At 43.3% G+C, this 22871-nt stretch overlaps 1 protein-coding gene across 1 annotated transcript in view; it reads right to left on the bottom strand.

The window, feature by feature from the left end:
- Positions 1-22871, bottom strand: part of LOC138514086 (sodium-coupled monocarboxylate transporter 1-like) — a 606141-nt gene that overhangs the window by 105120 nt on the left and 478150 nt on the right. The window contains exon 13 of the mRNA XM_069629351.1: positions 13934-14037. Coding sequence (XP_069485452.1) covers positions 13934-14037 — 104 coding nt within the window. The remainder of the gene's footprint in view (positions 1-13933; positions 14038-22871) is intronic.

Raw genomic sequence — 22871 nt, 5'->3', positions numbered from 1 at the left:
GGCTTTGGTATAGGGATCAGACAGGCCATTAAGGCCCTATATGTGTCACCATCTGCCAGAGTCACAGTCAATGGTCGCCTATCACATACTTTTGGCCTCCAGAGAGGGACGAGGCAGGGTTGGCCCCTCTCTCCCCTTCTCTTCGCTATGACCATGGAGATCCTCGCAGAGTACCTCAGGGGTTCCCCCATGGTGAGGGGCATAGTGGTGGGAGACTGCACCTTTAAACTCGGCCTGTACGCAGACGACATCCTGCTACACCTGAGGGAACCCACGCGCTCAGTCCCGGCGGCCCTTCAGATAATCGACCAGTTTGGTCGTTTCTCGGGCTTCAAGGTTAATGTAGGCAAGTCGATGATCTTCCCATTTGCTTCAGACACCGATAGGTGCGTAGCGGAATTGCCCCCTCTGGGCCTCCAGGTCTGCGAGTGTGGGATGAAATACCTGGGGATTAACATTGTAAGACCCGATGAAGACCTGAGCCAGGCAAAGTATCCACCCCTCTTTGAGAAATTGTTCAGGGAAATGGAGGGTTGGGGGATGGAGCAAATCTCATGGATGGGCAGAATAAATGTGATAAAGATGAACCTGCTCCCTGGAGTGCTCTACCTCTTCCAGATGCTTCCACTGGAGGCCCCTGAGGCATACCTCGGGGAAGCCAGGAGGCGCATAGTGAAATTTATATGGCAAGGCCAGAAACCCAGAATAGGTTATGAGACCCTCACCCTTCCCAAAGAAAGAGGAGGTGTTGCACTCCCAGACCTCGATACATAGCCCAACTCAGAGTTCTTGCCCCCCACCTTAGAGAAGATCCTAACAAGCAGTGAGTCTACATTGAGGACTCCCTCGTAAGCCCAGTTACCGTAGGTGAATGGTTGTGGGTCCCTCTAAAAAAGCTCCCAAGAAGGATTAGGGACCACCCGATTATGGGAACGATGTGGAAGGCACTGGCAGGGAAGGGACACAAGGAAAGAGTCACAACATGGCCCTCCCCACTTAGTCACATATGGTCCACACCAGTTCTGGAAGAGATCCCAGGACACAAGCATTACCAGTCCTGGTTCGAAGCGGGGCTCTGTAGGGTTGGCCAACTGGTGAGGGTGGACTCCTTCATCAATATCCAGGAACTTGAGGAGGCTTTGGGTATCGGCAGACTTTCGCCACTCCTATACCTCAGACTTAAGGGAATCCTGATGAACCCAAAACTCAAGGAATGCATACAGAGGAAACTCACCCCGGTGGAAAAAATATTAGACTCCCACACGGAAATGAAGGGCCTCATCTCCCTCCTGTACACTGCACTTTTGATCCCCTGTGAGGGAACCACCAGGAACCTCAGGAGAAGATGGGAAAGGGACCTAGGCTGCACCATCGGGGATGGTCTATGGGGGAAAATCTGCACTAGGGCCTTCAAGATGTCGATTTCATGCCAATACAAGTCCCATGCTGTCAAGCTCCTCCACAGGTGGCAGTACGACCCGATCTCTCTTTCAAGGATGTTCCCAGATGTAGTCCCAATGTGTTGGCATGGATGTGGAGAGAAAGCTGACTACTGGCACATGTGGTGGACATGCCACAAGGTCCAGACCTACTGGTCAGAAGTGCTTAGTTGGGTTAGGGAGGTGGGGGGCGGGGACTACTGTTTGGATCCCATACTGGTGATTTTCGGCCTGCAACACAGAGATGAGCACTGGGAAAATCGACGTGACACACTCGCTATTGCTAGCAGCTAGAGCGGCTCGAGCCAGGACCTGGAAAAGACCTGCCCTTCCAACAAAGAGGGAGTGGGTGGCAGTGGCCAAGGACATCTACCTTATGAATAAACTAACGGCCGCAATACAGGCTCAAGTGCGCAGATCGAAACCGACTGGCTGCAATTCATGGAGGCGTTTGCCAACACGGAGGTCCAGCCCTGAGGGCAGCCGAGCTTCTCCACCCGGCCCGAAACTAATTCTTTTGTGTGGACCCCTTTGCATGGGAATCAGGGGAGGCGATTGTATATAGTTGGCCACGGGCCCGGCTGGTGCTGCCCGAAGAAAGGACTCTTAAAATGTGTTCACTGAGACCCGAGAATGGGGGGTGGGGGCGGGGTTGAAAGCATTAAGCCTTATGATTCTGTTATACTTTGAAGTTGTTACGGGCGTGCGTCCAATGAATACTATATGCATAAGCTTGCTTTTCTTTTTCTTAAAAACTAATAAAAACTGCATTTAAAAAAAATATATATATATGCAGGGCCATCAAGTATGTGGCGAGCGTGTACACTGTAACCCGTGGGGCGTGCAGGGGGGGTTAGGAAAAAGCAAATGAATGAGGCTAGTGTGAAAATTAAAATTGAAAGTGCCCAGTACCTAGTCACACAATGGGCCGCTGGAGGGCCAAATAACAAAATTGCTGCCCACTTGCAATACTAACTTCTGCGTACACAGTCCAGGCCAGATGCAACCTGCAACACATGACTAACATCAGCCCTAAGCAAAAACATTGGTGCCTGCCGATGCCCAGTCAGATGAGACCTAGGTTTATTTAAATTAGATTACAAGATTGCAGCCAGCATCAACTGATCAGCGCGACCGCTCATCTTGAAATAGAGGCATGCTAGCCTAACAGGTAAGTGCCTCAGCCAGATGACCAAGGATTAGCGATGCATCCCCCCTCTCCAGTGTCACTCCTCTGCTTCCATGTAGATCCGGCACAGGCCACTCTCGTATCGACATGGGTATTTTCCCTAGACTTTGTTCTGCATCTTCCAGATATCTGGACTCACTACTCAGCCTCATGATTTAACCCTGCGCTCGGCACCCACAACTATCCCTCATTAGTCACGCACTCGGGGTGATCAGCACACACCCAAGCTTCACTCATCCGCATACTGTAATGACACTACTGGCAGCAGTAGACCTTTACAAGAGCTTCCACTCTTAGCATAAACCCCCAACCCCACCAATCACCATCCACCCACCTTACCTTAAATCCCCGACCTGGGATCCACGGGAGCCACCAGGCCTTTTCACTCCTGTTTCTAAGCAGAGCATGACTACCCTAACAGCACAGCTCATTCCTGCCAATCCCGGCATGCTCATTCCGACTTCAGTGCGCTCACTCCTGCATTGACACACCGACACCATAAACACTGGTATCTACAATTCACAACCCCAGCCGGACCCCCAACTCAACATGTCACTGGCTCACAACTTATCCTGCCACTCTGCACCCGCTCGTCATGCTCTCCACATACCCACCTCACCCTCATTGTTTCTCGCTCATCACATTTTACCCTTGCCCAGCAGCGCAGCACACCATGACCTCTCGGACATCGACACTCACCACCTGCTACTCCACCCTGATTTCACACACATCTTCTATCCAGACAAAGGCCACCCACACACTATTGGGTATCCAATCCCTCTTAAATATACCCTTTAATATGCAGACTAGCCACACTGGGCCATGACAGAAATCATTTTCTGCTTCTCAAGATGCCCACTGCCATATGTAACAACCCACAACATATGCTTACTCTCCAGGTTCCTACACTAATAAACGCCCTATACACGAGTGCCCTATCTACTCTGATACTTTTCTCCTGCAATTACCACACAGTAAGGTCCACATTACAATTCTGACGACACCACTAGGGTCCCATTTACCTACTATTTGTGCCTAACCAATACTCTTCTCCACGCCTTTTTTCACCCCCCGGTTTCTCCCCCGTTTACTTCCTTGGTGCACACTTTCAATTGTTGTGAATGAAACATGCTCTGACAAACCCTGTATACAACTGTCTCAACACAAACTGTATACACCATACCGACCTAAGTGCATAACTTGTCACCGATATCTCCTGTCACCAACTAAAACTAAAAGGATATTGATTTGAAATAATCAACTTATATGTCATGCTTGCAAACGGTTTCTTCTCAAACACTACCATGATTTTTTTTCTTTTTGATTGTGTTATTTTGGTTAAGTAAACTTTTAACACACTTTTACAATTAATAAACATGGGATATACTACATAATAGTGAAAGACAAATAAAACCACGATTTAACATGATACATAGCTAAAAATCATTTTAGTGATAAACGAGCTATAATACAATTCATGGCTTAAAATGTCAACACAACCTAAAAAGCTATTATCAACAGCTATCATAATAAATCCTATTGTCATACCACTGCAGACACAAAGCCTATTTTTCTTAAAATCCTCCTCTGTTATATAAAACAATATTGGGCAATTCACAAGATTGTAAACAGCCCTATGTGCAATTATATCAATTCTTGGATTTTGGTCCATATTTGATAAGCTGCAACATTTAAAGTTGTTGACCGCCCTGGATATATAAAAGCCCATACATTATCAAAAGTAAGGTTCTCGAATTTAAACCTCAATCCACCATAAGCCTTTTTGTATATTTCCTCTAATTTCGGGCACAAAGTGAACAAATATATGGGGGTTTCAACCGCTAAATTACATATTCTACAAAATCTAAGCGCATACAGTGTCCTGTCCAGGCATCTGTGTGAGAAAGGGTAGGGAACAATTCCAATCATAAGTTAATTACAGGCCGTAATGACCCAATAATTGCCCATTCCTGTGCCCCAGAAATAAAATTATACCGGCGGCAGCCGTGCCTGTTATACCGGCACGGCTAACGTCGGTATTGTAATGAGGCCCATTTGCATTTCTATCCCATATCGCAGCTAACTTTTTTTTCCATCACCCCGATTGGGTCTTCGGGAGAAACCTGAAAACCAATCTCCTCAATGAATTGGTATGCACCTCCCACACACTCCCCTAAGGGGTTATTGACCAGATACTTTGATAACAGGCTATTGAAGTTGGCAAACAAGAGTCCTTATCATCCTTCTTGTCCAGCATTCGTAGGAAGAAAATTCCCATTCTTATTTTCAATTGGGTTTCAAAAGATATTAGTCCTAATTCACAATTCATCACCTCTGTTGGGGTATTTCCCGGCAACCCCAACGCTATTCTCTTAAGTTTCCCCTCCAATTTCTTAATGCCCATTCTTTCTTTATTCATAAAAATATCTCAAGGCCATAGGTCAAACAAGGTACAATTCAGGTTTTAGGTCATTTAACAAGAGCTTCAATTGAATATCCTGTCGTCTTTCTGATCAAATTAAGCATAGCTACAAATCTTAGCTTGACCTTTTGTCGAACAAAGTTTTTGAGGGCTTTTTTACTCATGGAGTTAGATATGTAGACCCCCCCCGATATATAGGAATACACAACTTCAATGATTTCATTGTCCATAGTCCATTTAAATTGCTTTCTTCCCTTTTTATTTGGAGAAATAGCCATACTTTTTGTTTTATTATAGTTAATGCTCAAATTGTTTATCTGGGAATACTCACATAGGCAATGCATCCTGCGTTGTAAACCAATTGCAGTGCGGTCAATCAGAAAAGCATCATCAGCATAGGCAAGCCAACTTACAAATTCATTTCTTATTTTCGGTGGAAAGGTATACTTCATATGCTGCTCCATGTCTGCAACATATAAATTGTATAATATCGGTGCCAATGGGCATCCCTGTTTTAACCCAAAATTAGTATTTATTTTACCGTTGAGTGTACCGTCCTGGTTTAATCGCACTTAAGTGACTGGGCCTCATAACAAGTGTTCATAACAAGGGTTGCCGCTGGACTTGCAATATTTACCGGTGCCTGGCTTGACGGAAACACCAGGGGATTACGACCCCGGCGTTCCAGGAAGTCAGGCGCCAGTAAATGTTAATCCCGTTCCCATTTGAGTGCTACAGGACGCAATGGGAATGGGGACCACGGAAGCACCAGCACTGTTAATAACAGTGCCGGTGCTTCTATGAAACTCTGTGGGTGGGTGCCGTTCCGCCCGCCAGGTCTGACCCCACAGAGTTGTACTGTGCTGTTCCGGTAACAACAGTGCCGGTGGGTTTACCGCTACCGTTGTTACCGGACCGGCACAGTTGTAATGAGGCCCACTGTGTCTGAATAAAGCTCTTGAATAAAATATAAGACAATCAGACTCAAGTTCCACTCCTGAAGTTTAGCCCACAATCTCTCCCTGTCTACAGTGTCAAAGGCACTCTTGTAATCTATAAAGCATATCTAAAGAACGTCATGTTCTCTCTTCTTGCTTTGATGCACAAGAAAAGCCAAAGACTAAAGGTTTGACAAGGAGCCAATCCCCTGTCCAAGCCTTGTTTGGAACACAGGTAATAGATTGTATTTTTTAATCCACATTTTCATTTCCAATAGTAGAATCTGGAAAAATATCTTCGAGCATGCATCTGCCATAACTAGAAGGCAATCATTTCTGGGATTATCTCTAGACCCTTTTTTAAACACCAGTATTACAATGGATGTTTTCCAGCTAATGGGCATGAGGACTGTGTTAATGACATTCTCGAAGAGATGAGATAGGATGGTGCCCCAATATTCAGGTTTATGTTTATATATTAAATTGGGTATTCCATCAGGGCCAGGGGCCCTGGGGGGCTTCAACTTTCTGATAATCACTTTGATTGTCTCTGTCTCAATGTCTAACATACCCCACCTCTCCTCTATTGCAGACTGTTTTAATAGCTTTAACGTCACTAGCTTTATAATATTGACCAATTATATATCTCACCCACTCTTTTTTCAGATATAGGGTTGACTTTAATTCCCACTCTTGAATCCATGATTATATGAGATTTATAAAAGTTCCAAAATGTATGACTGTCAGCATAGCACAGAGCCTCATACATAGTAAACTATTGTGTGGTGCTTGTCAACGATTTATGTCTTTTTAAGTACATGTTTATATTTGGTCTTCAATTGGGCTATTATTTTTTTTCCTCCTTCGTTTTAGCATCCACATCAGTTAATCTTTTCATTTTTCTCAGTGGTTGAACATGTTTTTCACCCTCTACAATTGGATCAAAACACTTTTTTTAAATGATCATTTTAAACAGTCAGGTTTTTGGATGACATTTTTTGCATTCTCAGATAACCATAGAACAGACAACACTTTTTCTTCAGCTATCTAAATGGGACAAAACAAATCAAAGAAAGCTATATAGCACCTGTATATTCTATTACCAGTCAGGTTCACCCTTACCTCACCCGCTGTCCTTTATTTCAGTGACAGCCGAGAAGCAATGTTGAATTTCTTTACCACATGATCGCTCACAGGAGTGGGAATGATCTGCAGTTTTCCAATAATTTGGCACAACGCAAACGGAAATAGAATATAATCAATCGATGACCTGTAATTCCTAGCACACCAAGTATAAGGTTAACCACCAAACTCCCAGCTACCAGGATACAACTGCAGTAAGCTGTTGGAGTTAATAAAGACATCCCATAGATTTGCCTTGCTTAGCAAGTTCTCATCAGCTAAAACAGGAGAAGCTTTCAGATCATTGAGGGCAAGTTCAAAGTTTTTGGAGACCTCCCATCCGTGAAATCTAGAGTAATTGAGGTCACCAAAAATTAAGAACAGTGCACCAGCATCACGTTTTAGACCAATCCTCCCAAATCTTATCTAGATTCGAAATAATTTGTAAAGAATTTACATTATTGGGAGGATTGTAGACATTGATGATAAGCACTTTTTGTATACGATCACCAATTAAACATCCTAGGATTCCCCCCAGCATGTGAGTGGAGGATGTGATAAATATATATTCTGAAAAGGACAGTTCTGATCTCCCCCCCTGGATATGACCCCCTGAGGGTCTGCCGGCTATACTGTGTCTAGCCTGTCGCTGGATAATTTGGTTGCCTTCCAACTTAAACTCAACCAACATGTCTCTTGTACGGCAAAAATATTGGCCTCTAACAGCAAGGCCATTCCCGCACTGTTAGATACAAAAGAATGAAATCATCTGGTATTCCAGGTAATACAGCTCAAAAAGCCCCCCCACCCCAGCAATACTTCAGTCAACAGTCTCACAAATGTCCCCTAGGTTACCATGAGGGTCCTGTCTATCCATACCAGGAATACTCTCTCTTAGGCCCTTGACAATAAACTATCTTATCAAGGTCCATATCTGTACCAGGCTTAGGGGTTTCCATATTCTTCATCTGTTCAGGTGCTTTGTGAGGCAGTTTCTGTTCAATTCTAGATGCCTCATATCCAAGCTCAGAAAAAATGTGGGGCATAGGATAGAATACATTATGTAACAATTGGGGAAACTAGATGGACAATTACGGGCTTTGTATAGAAGCAAAGGGATCCCTGATTTAAATCTTCTTAGACAACAATTTCGGGTTGTAAACTATACCCTTTATACTGATTATAGCTGCTTTGGTAGAGTGCTGCATCAGATTAGTATGAACAGAATCCTGGGTGGGCGACAAAGCCCATCTGTTGGCTGATGTCCCATTCTACAAGGTCCTACGGGTTGCCCTGTTCTTCAAACTGGGAAAAAGTAACCCCATTTATGGGAGGATTAATGTTATTATTCTTTTCATCATTTTATTCATTCAGGATTCAAGTCTACCTTGTTTAATCTCCTTGTTAGATACCACTGATGTAAGTTTTCATGACTTTCCGGTCTAATACCAGGATGGACCCAAATCAAAGCCTCACTCTCTTCCTCCATAGTTAGGTGGAAGCGAGAAGGTGTTTCAATACAGTTAAACTTCTCTGAGGACACAATTTCCAATGCTTGTTTCATATTTATTTTTTTATTTGTAACCATTTTTTTGGTGGGGATGTTTAGGTTTGGACTTTTATTGTACCTGTTCCTTTTTTTTACCATTAGCTATTGGTTCTACTTTTTTTTGTGTCAGATCTCTGTTTATGGGGCTCTGGGGATAAGGGCTGGTTAGGATAACTTCAATGTCATCATGAACCATCAATATGGAAACAACCGCATTAACTTCTCCAGACTGCAACAATATACAGGCTGTCGTGTGGTCGGAGAAGTTGGTCTGGGTCCCAATAGATTTGGGTTCGTAGTTGTTTAAGACCACCACTACCAATTTAGTCAGACCCACTTTCAAGAATTGCTGTTCTTTATATGTGGAATTACACATAGTAAATAATGCTTTTAGAATCTTCATGCTCTCTGGTTCTATCCTCAACTCCTCCGCCGATAACTCGGAGGAATACGAATCCTCCGGTCAAGATGAAGAGGCCAGACCCTCACTGCTAATCTCTCAAGATCAGGGGACTTTTCAAGATTTATAGCTTGCAGAGATTCCAAAGAAAATGGTAAATTCGCCACATCTAAGCAAGTTGTTTGTATCTCCCCAGCTCTAGGATTTTGTAAATTTCTCACCATATTCAGGAGAGAGTTGTTGTCAATCGGATCTACCTCTGATAAATCAATATCATTTACACCCCTGTTATCTGGGTAGACATCTACTTCCACACATGTGGTTAAGGCACCCTGTTTATTAATTGGCTTAAAGTATGCAGTAATCCTTTCTTGGGCCATAGCCGGCTCACCTCTTCCCATACCACTTCAATCATCCCTTGTGTCAAACCCTCAGAGGACATGCAAACCACATTTTACACCCTAGCAATAGGTTTTATTTTGCTATTCACAACACCATTCAATCGTTTACAAGCCAGTTTAGCAATTCTCCTCAATTGGTACCGCTCTTCAACTGCGACATGACAACACACTCCCTGCCCAAACCACATGGATTATATTCCAGGAAGTAATTAACAGCCTCCACACCCCCATGCACACCACGAACAGCAGAACAGCACTCACCGGTGCATTCATATGGTCACGCACCTAGGGGCTTATAATGAAGCACTTTAACTTGAGGGTGTGGCCAAAGTTCTGTGATTAAAAGACGACTTGTCCAATAACGAAGGCTACGTGGTTGGGTCCCAGCAGAACAGCAACAGTAGAACAGCACTCACTGGTGCACTCGATCCCAACAGGAGACAGCTCAGCTGCCCAAGCATCCCTCTGTGGCACAAACCCTGGTTGGAATCCCGTCACGGGGCCCAGAGACCGTTTTCCTTCGACAACGGCATCAAAGCTTCTGAAAGGACTACCATGTTTTGCGATTTATCACATATCACCAAATATTTTAACTTCTTATTTGTGACATATCTGACTGTTTTCATTATATACTTTTGGAAAATGCAGTAAATGTATACCCACCACAGCCTTGAAGAAGACCCCATGTTAGGTCAAAACATGTGTTGGCTGACCTGTACTAATAGAAGTTTGAACTATACCAATGAAATAATCATGTTTTAAAACCTAAAGGAGCCTCTAAGAATCTCTATATACATATTAAAGATTACCAAGAGAAATTCCACAATCGACCTAGCGCCACTGTAACACACTCAAACCCTACCCTTTCCATTTCCAAATGAGCATGGTCAGGCAGACAATATTCCTTATCATTGTTGCAATGGCTGATTTAGTGATTCCCACATCTGTTAAACTCAGGTTTATTCATGAAGCTGACTGATGTGTGGCAGAGTATAGTCTCTATTCTTCGGATTAAGATGTCTCCATATGTCTGAGAGACCCAACAAGTTTGCAAATTCTTCAAGGTTTTTCCTTTTTCTCTCATTGCTGTCTCTGGTATAACCAGTCTGCACTCAAAGTGAGTCAGGGCTCACATTAAAGTCCCTGGCCATTATGACATTTTTACAGTCATTGGAGATCAAGGCTTCCATGTGGTTCCGCACTGTGACCTCAGGCTTCAATCCAGGCTGCAGACATGTATCAGCTGTAGATCCTAGAACTATCAAACAATACAGAAACTACCGTGCGATTTGTAAGGTTCATTCTGAAAGAGCTGGAGAGCAACGCGTCAACATCTTACGTTTCTGAAGTGATCACAAATTCTTGCATCAAATGCCTCTAAAAACAAACATTGGCAATGCCAACAGTTTGGGACTTTGTGTGCCTAATACTTTTATACAAGCCCAAACGGTTGGCTTTGCCAATGCTTGTTTTTAGCAGGACTTCAGTGAAGGACATGGAGAGTGTTTATAAATCGAGTGGCTGAAGGCAGAACTAATTTAGGCATTTTTATTGCACCAGTAGCAGGTTTACAACTCCAATTATGCGATTAACTTACAAAAGGCTGCATGACAAAGCACTGGCAGGCACTTCGAGTGCAAAGTTTGGTGGTAAGGCTTGATTAAAGTGAGCTCAAAAAGTTCCCATGAGGAGGTTTTTTGGACAGGGCGGGGAAGGAACTGGTTCAGAATGGCCATAGTGATTAGCATGGCCATAGGCAGTTAACGGGTGGGCAAATAACAACACCTACAGGCTGTGGGTCTGATTCATGGAAAAGTGTGCAGAAATCCTGCATCGCTTGCGCGCCAAGAACATCACTGTGCGAGCCTGCACACAGAGGTTTTTCTGCACACTCTGCATATTTATTGAATTGTTCACAAAAAAGTAACTTTTTATGCAAATCATGGCCGGTAGGCCCCCCACATGCGCCCACGCAAATCAAAAACAGCCAGAAACAGCCACCTTTGCATGCTCCATGGGCACAAATACATGCACCCTCAAAACAGTGCGTGGGGTCCCCCACAAGGACCCCCGTAACTGTTACCGGCACCCCAAAAACATGCGTTCAATTTATCTTAACTCGGGTAAAACTCTGAAAATCTGCATGAAAACCGCCTTAAACACCTGCACCCGCTACACAGTATATGAGCCCGGCTGCGTGCACGCACCCCTAAATCCGACACCCGATCTTACCTCTGCTCAGTGATTCCTATGCGCCCATGTCTGTACGCCTGCCTTCGGGTGGCGGATAGCATAAGGGTTTTGCATGGCCATTTTCAAGTGGGGACTTTGCACAATAAGATCCCTGAATACTTATTGTTCTGCACAATAGTGGGAATGTGATGGACTGCCTGCGGACGTCCCTGGTAAAGCCCACCTTTTCGCATGTTCTTCCCCATTTTCGGGTTCCGCCCCCTTCCATGCATGGTCTTTCGCGCAAGTCACTTGGCCGCCTGCAGGGGCATGCTGAACCGATCTGAAATCCATACAAGTCCAAGGTAAATCCCACGCATCCGATTCCATAGATTGATGAATGGGCATAGATTGATTTAAAGGTAGCGTTTTTCAGTGCCACCTAATTGCCCCAAACAAAACAATTAAAATGGGTAAGGGCTACGGGTTAGCCTGATGTAAAATATATGCATGAGTCATCTGGAGGGGGGAGGAGGAGTGACGACGCAGTCTTGATTTAAGACATGGTGCATACCCAACAGAGAATTGTTCTAAGACTATACTGCCTCCTACATGTCTGTACAGGAGGAGGGAGGCTGCTGGAGGAGCAGATAACTGCTGGATGTGTCAGGAGGGAAATGTACTCTGTCTCAAATGATTATGGACTGCCCCATAATAAAGCCCTGGTGGGGAGAGCTGGGACAGAAAATGGCAGTGGTGATAAGTCAAGGGATAGAAGTCTTATAGAAGTCTTAAGAGCAATGGTGATATGTGTATGATGTTCCTACAGAATCTTTCTGGGAAATACCAGTTATTGGTTTCATGATCTTTGATGGTGGCTAAAAATTAATTCGGATATTTATATGTTGCCCTAGTATAGAACCATGGCTAGGCAACTTGAGGCATCTTTTGACATTTTTGAAAAAGTTGTTTATAAAATTAAGGAGCAAGAAGAACAATTTTCAGAAATCTGGGGTAGAGTTTTGGAGTTTTTAAGATGAATATATTGGTATGAGAAAGGCTCAGTGAGCTTTGGTTATCTGTTGTCATCCCCGAGTATATCTCTTAGCTATTTGTCTTGACCCACCCCCACTAGCGATTATAAGGCAGTAAGATTAGATGCCTCTTGGCAAACTCAGTGACTTTGAAATTAAAACATATCTACTTAGTTGATAGTGTATAGTGAGGAAACACAAACATATAAAACAAATACAAAAACCCTAGTCTCCCTGCCTTGTAGCAGCCTAGGCCAGTGACTGAATGAAAAAGACGGCGGTACGGGAAAATATGCCTCGGGTAATTTTGCACCCATAAACTGGATCTATTTAGCTCAGAGCTGCACAGGATCTTTTCACACAATATACTGGTCTGTGTGTTGTGAATCATACCTGGACTATGTCAAACCAAGAGCATCATTTCCACTTTTCTTTACACTGAGGCGTGATACCCTACCTCAGGGCATCCACACACTGAAATGGGGTCTTAGGCCTGCACATTCCTGCCCGTATTGTATTGGCACCAGTGACACCGAAACTCACTGTTTACTGCTTTACACTATCTATAAAAGGCTGTGCCTCTGAGCACAATATTTAAAAGCAAGGTGAGATGCAGCTAGAATCCACAATGCTAACTCGGCAGAAGCCACATATAAAAGAACGGAAAACGCAGCATTTGTCCACGCAGTGGCAACCTATCTATTCCGGGAATGGATCCTAAGAAATAAAACCAGTAATCCGGGTCACTAATGATTTTTTTTCCTTCAACATACATTTTAATAGAATTGTTTTTTTTAACAAATGATAGTTTATCATATTTGTTTTTAATCAAACTTGGAAACTTGTATTGCATTATCTTGTATGGTGAAATATCTTCTACACAATGCTGTTCTAACATTTCTGATCGATAATGTCCTATTCGCTTTTAACATGATTTTTACAATTGTTTATCTGATTGAATTTATTGTGAGACTACCACTTCTGCTCACTGGTATGGCTTATTGCCGAATAAAGTATAGTATGATGATGAAACAATACGGCGAGAAGAAGGGGAAATATAGGCAGCACAGGGCATCTCCAATACCACAAGGTGTCTGCTTCCCTGGATGCAGGCACAGAGGCCAGATGGGTGGGCTTAGGGCGTGGGTACCTGCAAGGACTGGGGCAGGAAAGTTCTAAGGATAGAATTTCGTACTTAGAAAAACAACATGGACGTTTCTTAGCTCTGTAAAGCAAGTGTGATTACCACATTGAGACATACACCTACCTGTTATGAGGCTGACGAGGACACCTACAATGATAACAATTAATGTTCCAAGTGTGCTTAAGTAAAGATATGACAAGGAATACCAATAGTCAGCAACAGCAGGCCTGAAAAAAAAAATGCATACATTACCAAGTGTTGAATAACATGCATGTGTGCAATATAGCATAACATATAGTAACCACCACACTGACCTCTTCTTTCAATTCAGATTCATTGTATTGTATTGCGCGGCTATTACAAAATACAACAAAAATATATACGAACTACATTGAAAACAACAATAAGTATTAGTGAATTACACACATGAATACTATTCCTAATAACAGGTCCTGAAGAGAGAGAGATGGGGATTACAGAAACATGCGAGAAGTCAGCATTTTACATTATCCTTGCTGCCCCACCTCCCAGGACACCTCCAATACATATCTAGGTGTTAACTGGATCAGCAATTAAAAGTGCTTTGGACTTGATTGACCATGGCCCACAGATAGATTTTGCAACTCTAAAACAACTTCCAGAAGCATTATCTTCTTTGCCCACATCAAAGCTTCCAGCACTTTCTTGAGGCCTGCCCCTTTAAGGGTATTGAAGCCAATGAGTCTGTAATATGGAGTAGGTAGGACAAACAAACAAAAACAGGATGATCTCCGGGGTTAGCTACTCATATATACAAAGTCACTCATCTGCCTCCAGTCCTATCCATCTTCCCACTAGGGTCCAAAGGGGCAAAAACTCCTGGTGGAACCCACAGAAGTTCTGCATGGTGTAAGGGGTCGTATGATCAATGTAGACTTGTCTACTACAAGGCCCAATAGTGGCAAAATGGGAGCACAGTTATGGATTAATAATGGCTCACTCCAGCACTCTATTTGCTCCACCTCCTGATCGTGCAAAAATAGTCTAGTCATTGCTTTTGCCCATTCCTCAGAAGCCATCAGTAGCCATGACAGGTTTGTGACCATGACTAGCCCCTTGACCTGGTTACCTACCCAAAGAGGCCACGGGGCATAGCTTGCGCCATGCCCCAGGAAGCTCCATCAAATGTGGCAGGTGGGCTGCTTTCTCTGAGAATGGACTTCGGCCACGTCCCAGGGATCTTCAGTAGATGTAGTAGGCCTAAATCTACCACATTAACACTGTGGTATCGTTCACCTACTCAAAGTAGTCACTAGGTATGCATTGGCCATGCTCAGTGGCAACACTACCCTGAGCACATCATTTGGTCTTGCTTAGGTGCCTTCAGTAGCCATGTAAGGTCTTCAGGCTACCCCACAGACCCTGTCACCCAAGCAAAGTGACCACAGGGCATAGGACAGCTCTGCAGGCAAGCATACATCTACCAAGTTCTTATTTGAACTTTTCCTTTTAGTTGTATTCTTTTTTTCTGTACATACAGAGCGATCCTGGTCGCCATCTACAAACCATTCTAAGTAGGTCTACTATTTATTTGACTGAATGCCTTTGAGGCCTGAGTCTGACCAGGCATAACTTCACAAATTGTAAATCTAATCTCCATTTTCACACTCATTTGTCACACAATGTGAGTCATGATCAAATAGAGGTCTGGTAAGGGAGGCATGTGATACAAGCACCAAGTGGACACAAGTGGCTTGGCTGTTTGGCTGGGCGGTATGCTTTGTTGCCTTTCTGCCCTTCTGCTGAGGTTTATAGACCGTCATCTGTAAGAGGAAGCCTGTGTGCTACATTTTCTGCTGAAACACAGACTTTCACGGACTTTCAATTGCTCTTGGACCACAACTCCCTTGCACCTTTGCGAGTATTGCCCGCCCCCTTTGAGCCCTGCAGCCTCTCCAAATAGCCGCCACTAGAGCACTTACGCGCGCACAAAGTGGATACAAGTGGCTTGGCTGTTTGGCTGGGCGGGTGTTTGGGGTGAGGGGGAACACCTGTTATAATTTCTTTTTTCATGTTTTGATTTTGAGTGGTTTATGAGCATTTTTACTATCAGGGGGATCTATATTGTGATATGAGGGGAAACAAAATGCCAGAAATTAGGAAGGAACATGGGGCGGACTTCTTCCATGTGGTCAGCACGCAAAGAGCTAGCCTGGCGTGGGCGGCGGCGCTTCCTCTCCCCGTGCCAAGCGCGGAGGAGGAGGAAATGCTGCAGTGTGCCCAGGACTGCTCTGTGGATTTGAAAAACATGGACACCAATATGGATCCCTCTCAACCTTTGTTTGGGGAAGAGTTGAGCAGTGGAGCCCCAAAAGAGGATCCAATAGTGGGGAACGGTAGGGTTCTTGAAGACCTGTGTACTGATACTCTGGCTATCTTCATCTCTGATGATATTTTTGAAGATCGGTCTATGACATTCAGTTGGGGTGTAGAAATAGAAATGAGTCTCCATTGGGAGTGGAGGCGACAACAATGCTGGGTATATTCAATAGAGCTAGTCCCTTTTGGGTTGGGTTGTGGGGTGGAAAGAATGGCCTATAACTGAAGGGAGGGCACCCGAGAAAGAGCTACCTCAGCTTCCAGGTCACCCAATTGAAGCTGTATGTAATGGGAGGACTCTCGTCCCTACATTTTCGGAGGTGGTTGTAAGGAAGGTGTCAAATGGTTTGGAGGTGTCAGCAAAGAGTAGGGGGAACCCCATGTCAAGTGCTGAATGTAACGGTGAAGTATTGCCCTGTCCTGCTGTCCCCCGAGCAATTCCAACATTAAAACAGCAAAAAACAGGCAGAGAAAAATAATAATAAATAAAAAAAAATGAGCTGAAAAATAAAACGTCCAGAAACTTTTTGAGGGATTTTGATTTTAAACATCAGATTGAAAATGATTTGGCTGATGCAAAAGCACACGTAGGTAAACATAAAGTGCCTTCTAATGGAAAAGTGGACCTAATGAATATTCCCAAAGACAAAGGGCCTCATTACACGGACAGCGGTAGGGGTTAACGGTCACTGTTAATGGTAACGGTGACCGTTAACCCTTACCGCCTTACTACGAGGTCCCTTTGCGGGTTGGAGAATTTAACTCCTGCTTTTTGCAGGCGTTGAAAACCAACCCGCAAAGGGACCAGGGAGCTAATTACGGTACCGCAATTTGCGGTGCCGTAATTAGCACCTTCCCCATTCCCATTATGCCCAATGGGGCAAAAATGGGAATGGGGAAGGGCAATGGGGGAAGGGGGAATTACCGCCCCACCAACCTTGGAATAGGGCGGTAATTCCCCTTTCCACCAAGGCGGTGCCGGTATTTTACCGGCTAACAGCACCTTGATCCACCGCCGTCTGTGTAATGAGGCCCAAACACTCTAATGAACAATCTACTCAGTGTGAATACCAAGAAGGGCTAGAAGGGATTTATGAAACGATGAAGAAAAAAAAGGACCCCCCCTTACAACCAATTGAACAGCCTTGAAAGTGGTTTAAGTGATATTTTTGATATTTTCGAAAATACTGCAAAAAACTCAGACAAGGGGCCTCATTATACGGCTGGCGCACCTGTAATGAAGGGGCCGGTATGGGACTGGCCCCCTTCATTACAGAGCACTGATTACCAGCTTCCCTTTGCGGGACCCAGATCAGATGCCTCGTAAAACCAGGTGTCCTTTCCGGGTCCCGCGAGGGGAAGAGGGAGGTAATAACGGGCCAGATGTACTCTGCCCGTTATTACCTCCTCCCCATTCCCATAGAGTCCTATGGGGGCTCAAATGGGGATGTAGATGGGTTCCTGCAAGGAGGAATTACCGGGTCCTCCTATGTCGATGTAACCCGGTAAGTCCCCATTGCAGGAACCCGTTAATGGAGCCCGGTACGGAGGCAGCCATGGAGCTAGTAGCTCCATGGCTACCTCCATACTCGTAATGAGGTCCAAGGAGTTTGAAGATACAGGTCGAATCAAACATGTTTCAGTCACTAGTAAGGCTAGAGATAAGGAGGACGGGGAAAACAATTACATGCCTCTGGAAGCTGGATCCTTTGGAAACCAAGGCAAAAGACTGGTTGTGCAGACAGTGAATATGAAATATTACTAATGTAATAGAGACAAATAATGGCAGAGGGTTGATGGGGATTAGGATGGCATCCAGTAAAGAATTGGAGGACAAAATTGACTTGGCTCTTGACGACCCTCAGAAAAGAGTGGAAGATCTGTTGAAGGTTGTCCAAAATACTATGACTGAAAACCAATTATTGAAAGAGAAGGAGAGGCCTGAGGGGTTAACAAATTATAAAAAGTAACAAAGAGGTGAGGTAGCAAATGATCCTAACCACAATTCTAACATCAGGGATTTTGAGAAGGGTGTGGATCTAAGGGAAAGAGGAGAAATAAGCTATGACCATGATCTCAGACCGGCCACCTTTCCGGATCAACCAGGTTTGATACTGTGCATCTCTTCAAAGTTGGGGGGTATCAACCTTTGAATAGACCTTACATTCTCTCCCTATTGGCAAAGATTCCTGAACTGTATCTAATCTCCTCTGCCAATATCCAATTGGTGGATTTTTTGCATAAAAACCTACTCGATTTTGTTAGGTTGGTGATCCCGTCCCCCTTGGTGAAATCAATGCTTTTGAAAGAGGCGGAAGCCCTTCAACGCATGGGATTTGACCTTTTTTCAATTTAAAGCTCAGACAGTTCCGTCACAAGCCTTTGATGGGGGGGGGCTTAGAGCGAATGGTTTTGTTTATGAAAAAAAGGAGGTTGAGGCACACACTAGATTGGATGATGGGTCAGATAAGCAGGATTGGAAATGGCTGGCCCTATCTCTACGGGATGCGATCAGCAATTTAAAACAGCTTGGGAAATCACTTTAGGAAGGAATCATAATTTGAAATTGCTTAGCTGGTATTCCAGAGGTTGTTACCATCTTTTTAGTAACGAGAAACTCATGAATTATCTGTCAACTTTTGATCTAATTCTCCTTCATGAAACGTGGTTGACTTCAAAGGTGAGCTGGGAGGGATTTGCAGTGGATGAATTATGTGCAGTAAGAGGTCTGAGGGGCAGACCCAAAGGGGGCCTGATTACGGCATCTAAAGACTCTCCTTTTGTAAAAAGAGGGGGTGGGAACAACGGGCAATCCTTTTTATTAACCACCTTTGGGGGGGTGCATTCCCTTTGTTGTTAATAAATGTTTACTGGAACGCGAATGAATTGTCCGATTTGCAGTTGGAAAATGAGTTAACAGGCTTGGGAAAAAAATTGATTCCTGGTACATTGAAAACAAAGGAGGTCAGATAATAATTGCAGGAGATTTAAATGCAGATTGTTCAGTGGACAGGTTGGTTGGTGATGATCTCTACCTCAATAGGGCCAACGCTTCCTCCAGGTGTTGTAACCAGAAGCTAAGGGGGGCATTATGGTTTATATTAGGGGACCTAAGGGGTCTTGAACTGATTCAAAATGAGCATTTTACCTGGAAGGCGAGGGGCTGCGCTTCCATAATTGATTATATCTTTTTGTCAGCCAGATTGTGCAATGCCCTTGTAAAATTTGAGGTAAAGGAGGTGTCAGAAAGTGATCATTGTATGCTAATGGTGGAGTTTCAGTCCAAGGTCCTGTAGAGGGACCATAAGGTGTACAATAAGGGACTCCTACTAAACACCTCAAAGAATCGGATAAAGTGGTCTCATAATTTAACTCATAAATTCACTGCTACCATGATACGTGAATATGATGAAACCCTGTTAAACCAGCGTTTGCATATGTTCTCAGTGAAACATTTTAATTCTACTATTGGTAATAGAATTCAGAAGCTGGAAGATCAGTCCTCTCGCAGGGGATGCTCAAGGTTAAGCCACAAACACTGTATGGACTATGAGGTCCATGAGAAAAAAGTGGTCTTACAAAGGGAGGTGAGAAGAATTCGATAATTGGGTGCCCTGGATCCCAATGCTATGGGTTTAATAAAAAAACTGAAACAGTCGTATAAGTATTAGCTGATTAACCATCACTGCATTACTGCACAACGGGACGGAGAAAAAATGCTAGGAGCAATGAAGGGTGTATCCACATCAAACTTTTGGCAATTGATAAACAACGTAGACTGTTTCCAGGTGGATTCAATCATAAACCCAATTCCCGAAGAGTTATAGTTCGGGCCACTTTTCTAACATATACAGTGCAAGTAAGCAGACATATCAGCAGTCTGGAGTGACAGATTCATCTTGGCTTATGTTATGCTCAGTTGAAGCAGTAAAAGGTTTGATAATCAAATCAAAGAACTCAGGTGCGCCAGGCTTAAACAATCTTACTAATAAAGTTCTGAAATCTAACCCCCTGTGCTGGGCAAGAATTTTATGCTTTTTCTTTAAAGACATGTGCTTAATGAAAACTATTCCTCAGTCATGGAGGGGTTCAATAGTTATTCCAGTTTTCAAAAAAGTTTCACGAATGTCACTGGCAAGTTATCGTCCTATAGCCATCGCTGATTCAGAATCCAAAATCTTTGCCTCTCTGGTGCTGGTAGATATACATAATTGGATTGATAACAATCAAATATTGAGTCCGAATCAAATTGGATTCAAAAGAAATTGTGGCACTGACTGTGGCGGTCTGGTCCTTAGATGTTTACAAAGCAAAGCCTTGGAAAAGGGAGCAAGTTCGACTTTTGTTGCATCGATAGACCTCAGTATGGCCTTTGATTTAGTTGATAGGCCCACCTTATGGAATAAATTAAAATCTTTAGGTATCCCGAAACATCTGTTGGAAATTGTGATCGCCCTATATACGGACACCAGGTTGGTGATAAGATTGGATTCTGAAGGTGGGCTATCCTCGCAGATGGAAACCAAACATGGTCTGCGTCAAGGCTGCATGCTGGCACCCACTTTTTAAATTCATATGTCAGTGGAGAGCAAGCAGTGTTCACCAATAAGGGTCTGGTTTCTCCCAAACTGAATGGTGCATGTATATCGTGGCTTGCATATGCAGACGACTTTCTTTTGTTAGACAATACTAAAGTGGGTCTGCAACGCCTCATAAAAGAGTTTGAACTATATATAAGTCAACTTCACCTAAAAATAAATGCTACAAAAACTATCATTATCTGTATGGGGAAATCTAACAGGAAGCAGGAGTCCTATACCTGGTTTTGCGAAGGGAAACGTATTAAGTCGCAAAAAGCCTTTAAGTATTTGGGGTACTGTTTTTCAGGTACCGGCTCGGCTCCTTTGATTAAAAACCAACTTAAGGCAAAAGCTGAAGTTGCTTTAAGGCAGATCAGACTGTTAGAGAGAAAATTTGGGAAATTTTCTATGAAACCGATTTTGGAGTATTACATGAAAAAAGTGGTACTGAGGCTAATTTATTGTTTGGAACTGTTTGCAACTGAATTTTCGGAATTTATGAAGGTCCTGGAAGGAATCATATGGAGGGGTATTTTGGTTTTTTTTACCCAAATGTATTCCAATCGAGATCATACGTTATGAATTCGGTTTGCAGTCTTTATCCTCTTTGGTAATTGGAAAGAGGCTCCTATTATGGGGAAAGTGTATGATGTCTGGGAACATCAATTTTTACACTCAAGCAGGAAGTGATTTAACCTGCCCAGCCATGATCAAATTAAATATGGAGGTTGGAAATATGTTGGAGGAGCTGAGTATCACAAGGAGTACTCTGCTGAACAAGCCTAACAAATGCAAACTAATCATACGTCGGATCGATTGGTCACTTACCATGAGTAAAGTGGTAGATTCTAAACTTTACAAGCAAGCACACTCCTTTTGGAAATTCTTTCCTAATATGGAAAAACTATTTGATGAAATACCCTTCCAGGTCAATGCATACCAACCAAATTTTTAATGTTAGAAATTTAACAGTGGACAGAAAATGGTGTAGATTCGGTAATCAGGTGAGGGTGGAAGAGACTTTATTCCACATCCTGCTAACTTGCCCGATGCTGGTAAATCAGAGAACCGAATACTTTGCAGAAAGGTTCTCCATCAGTGCATGTGTTGATCGTGAATATATTTGGTACAGAATGAGGCACGGATATTCTCCTATCCTGATTATATGTTTGGTTACATTCTTGAAATCTGTTTGTGAACTAAGTTAACATTGACGCTCTGGTGAACGGGTCTTGTGTTTCGGGAATGGGTTTTCCCACATGTATTTGTATTGGGATTTTAAGAAATGAAAATGTTATGATGTATTTCCTAGATTAAATATAAATGATTTTAGGTTTGCCTTTTTGTATTTATGAGTCCTTAGTTCTGATTTTATTGGTTATGTTTTGCTACGTTTGGTTTTGAGACAAATATGTTGTAAAACATTTGTTCTTTTGCTCTGTTTTGTAAAGGTTTATAACAAACCATAAACAAACAAAAAAAACAAGCAATTCTGAACTGCCCTGCAGGCACGCATACAGCTGCTCAGTTCTTATTGTATCCTTTTATTCTAGTTTTATTCTTTCTTTTCTTGGCATGATGCCTGGACTCCATTTGAAACCCACTGTTGTTTTCTCTTATGCTTTGGTTTATTTAAAGTCATAGAGGCTCCAGTTTGCCTGAGTTCAGCTTCCAACCCTGAGAAGTCTTTTCTCCATGTTCACTGTCAGGCACGTCATGTGATGTACGTCTCACCAGTCTGGAGTATTTCACTAGCCATTGCTTCCGTTTGTGCAGCAGACAGGTGCAGCATTTATGCCTCAGGTGCGCCAAAGCCAAGCCAAAGGCTAGCCAGTCAGTGAACCTCCACACCAGACAACTGTCCTTTGCCTTAAATCAGCAAAAAAGGTATATTTACACATTTGATTCCCCGGACACATGGACACATTATGGAAATTTGGCAGCCACCTTTCAGAGAGCACTCTCAAAACTCTATGGAGTTATGAGCTGCTTTCAGAAAGGTCTTCCTATTTTGTAACATATGTTCAGCCCATGCAGTAATTCATTACAGCATGCAAAAGGCTTCTACAAATAATATGTAATAATAGTATGATATGATATGATATTTTATTTATATCGTGCCC

This window comes from Ambystoma mexicanum, chromosome 12 (genome assembly GCF_040938575.1).
Source record: "Ambystoma mexicanum isolate Mex_15411 chromosome 12, UKY_AmexF1_1, whole genome shotgun sequence".
Taxonomy (NCBI): domain Eukaryota; kingdom Metazoa; phylum Chordata; class Amphibia; order Caudata; family Ambystomatidae; genus Ambystoma; species Ambystoma mexicanum.
The sequence above is the reverse complement of the archived record's forward strand: the minus strand, read 5'-3'. Positions and strand labels throughout refer to the sequence as shown.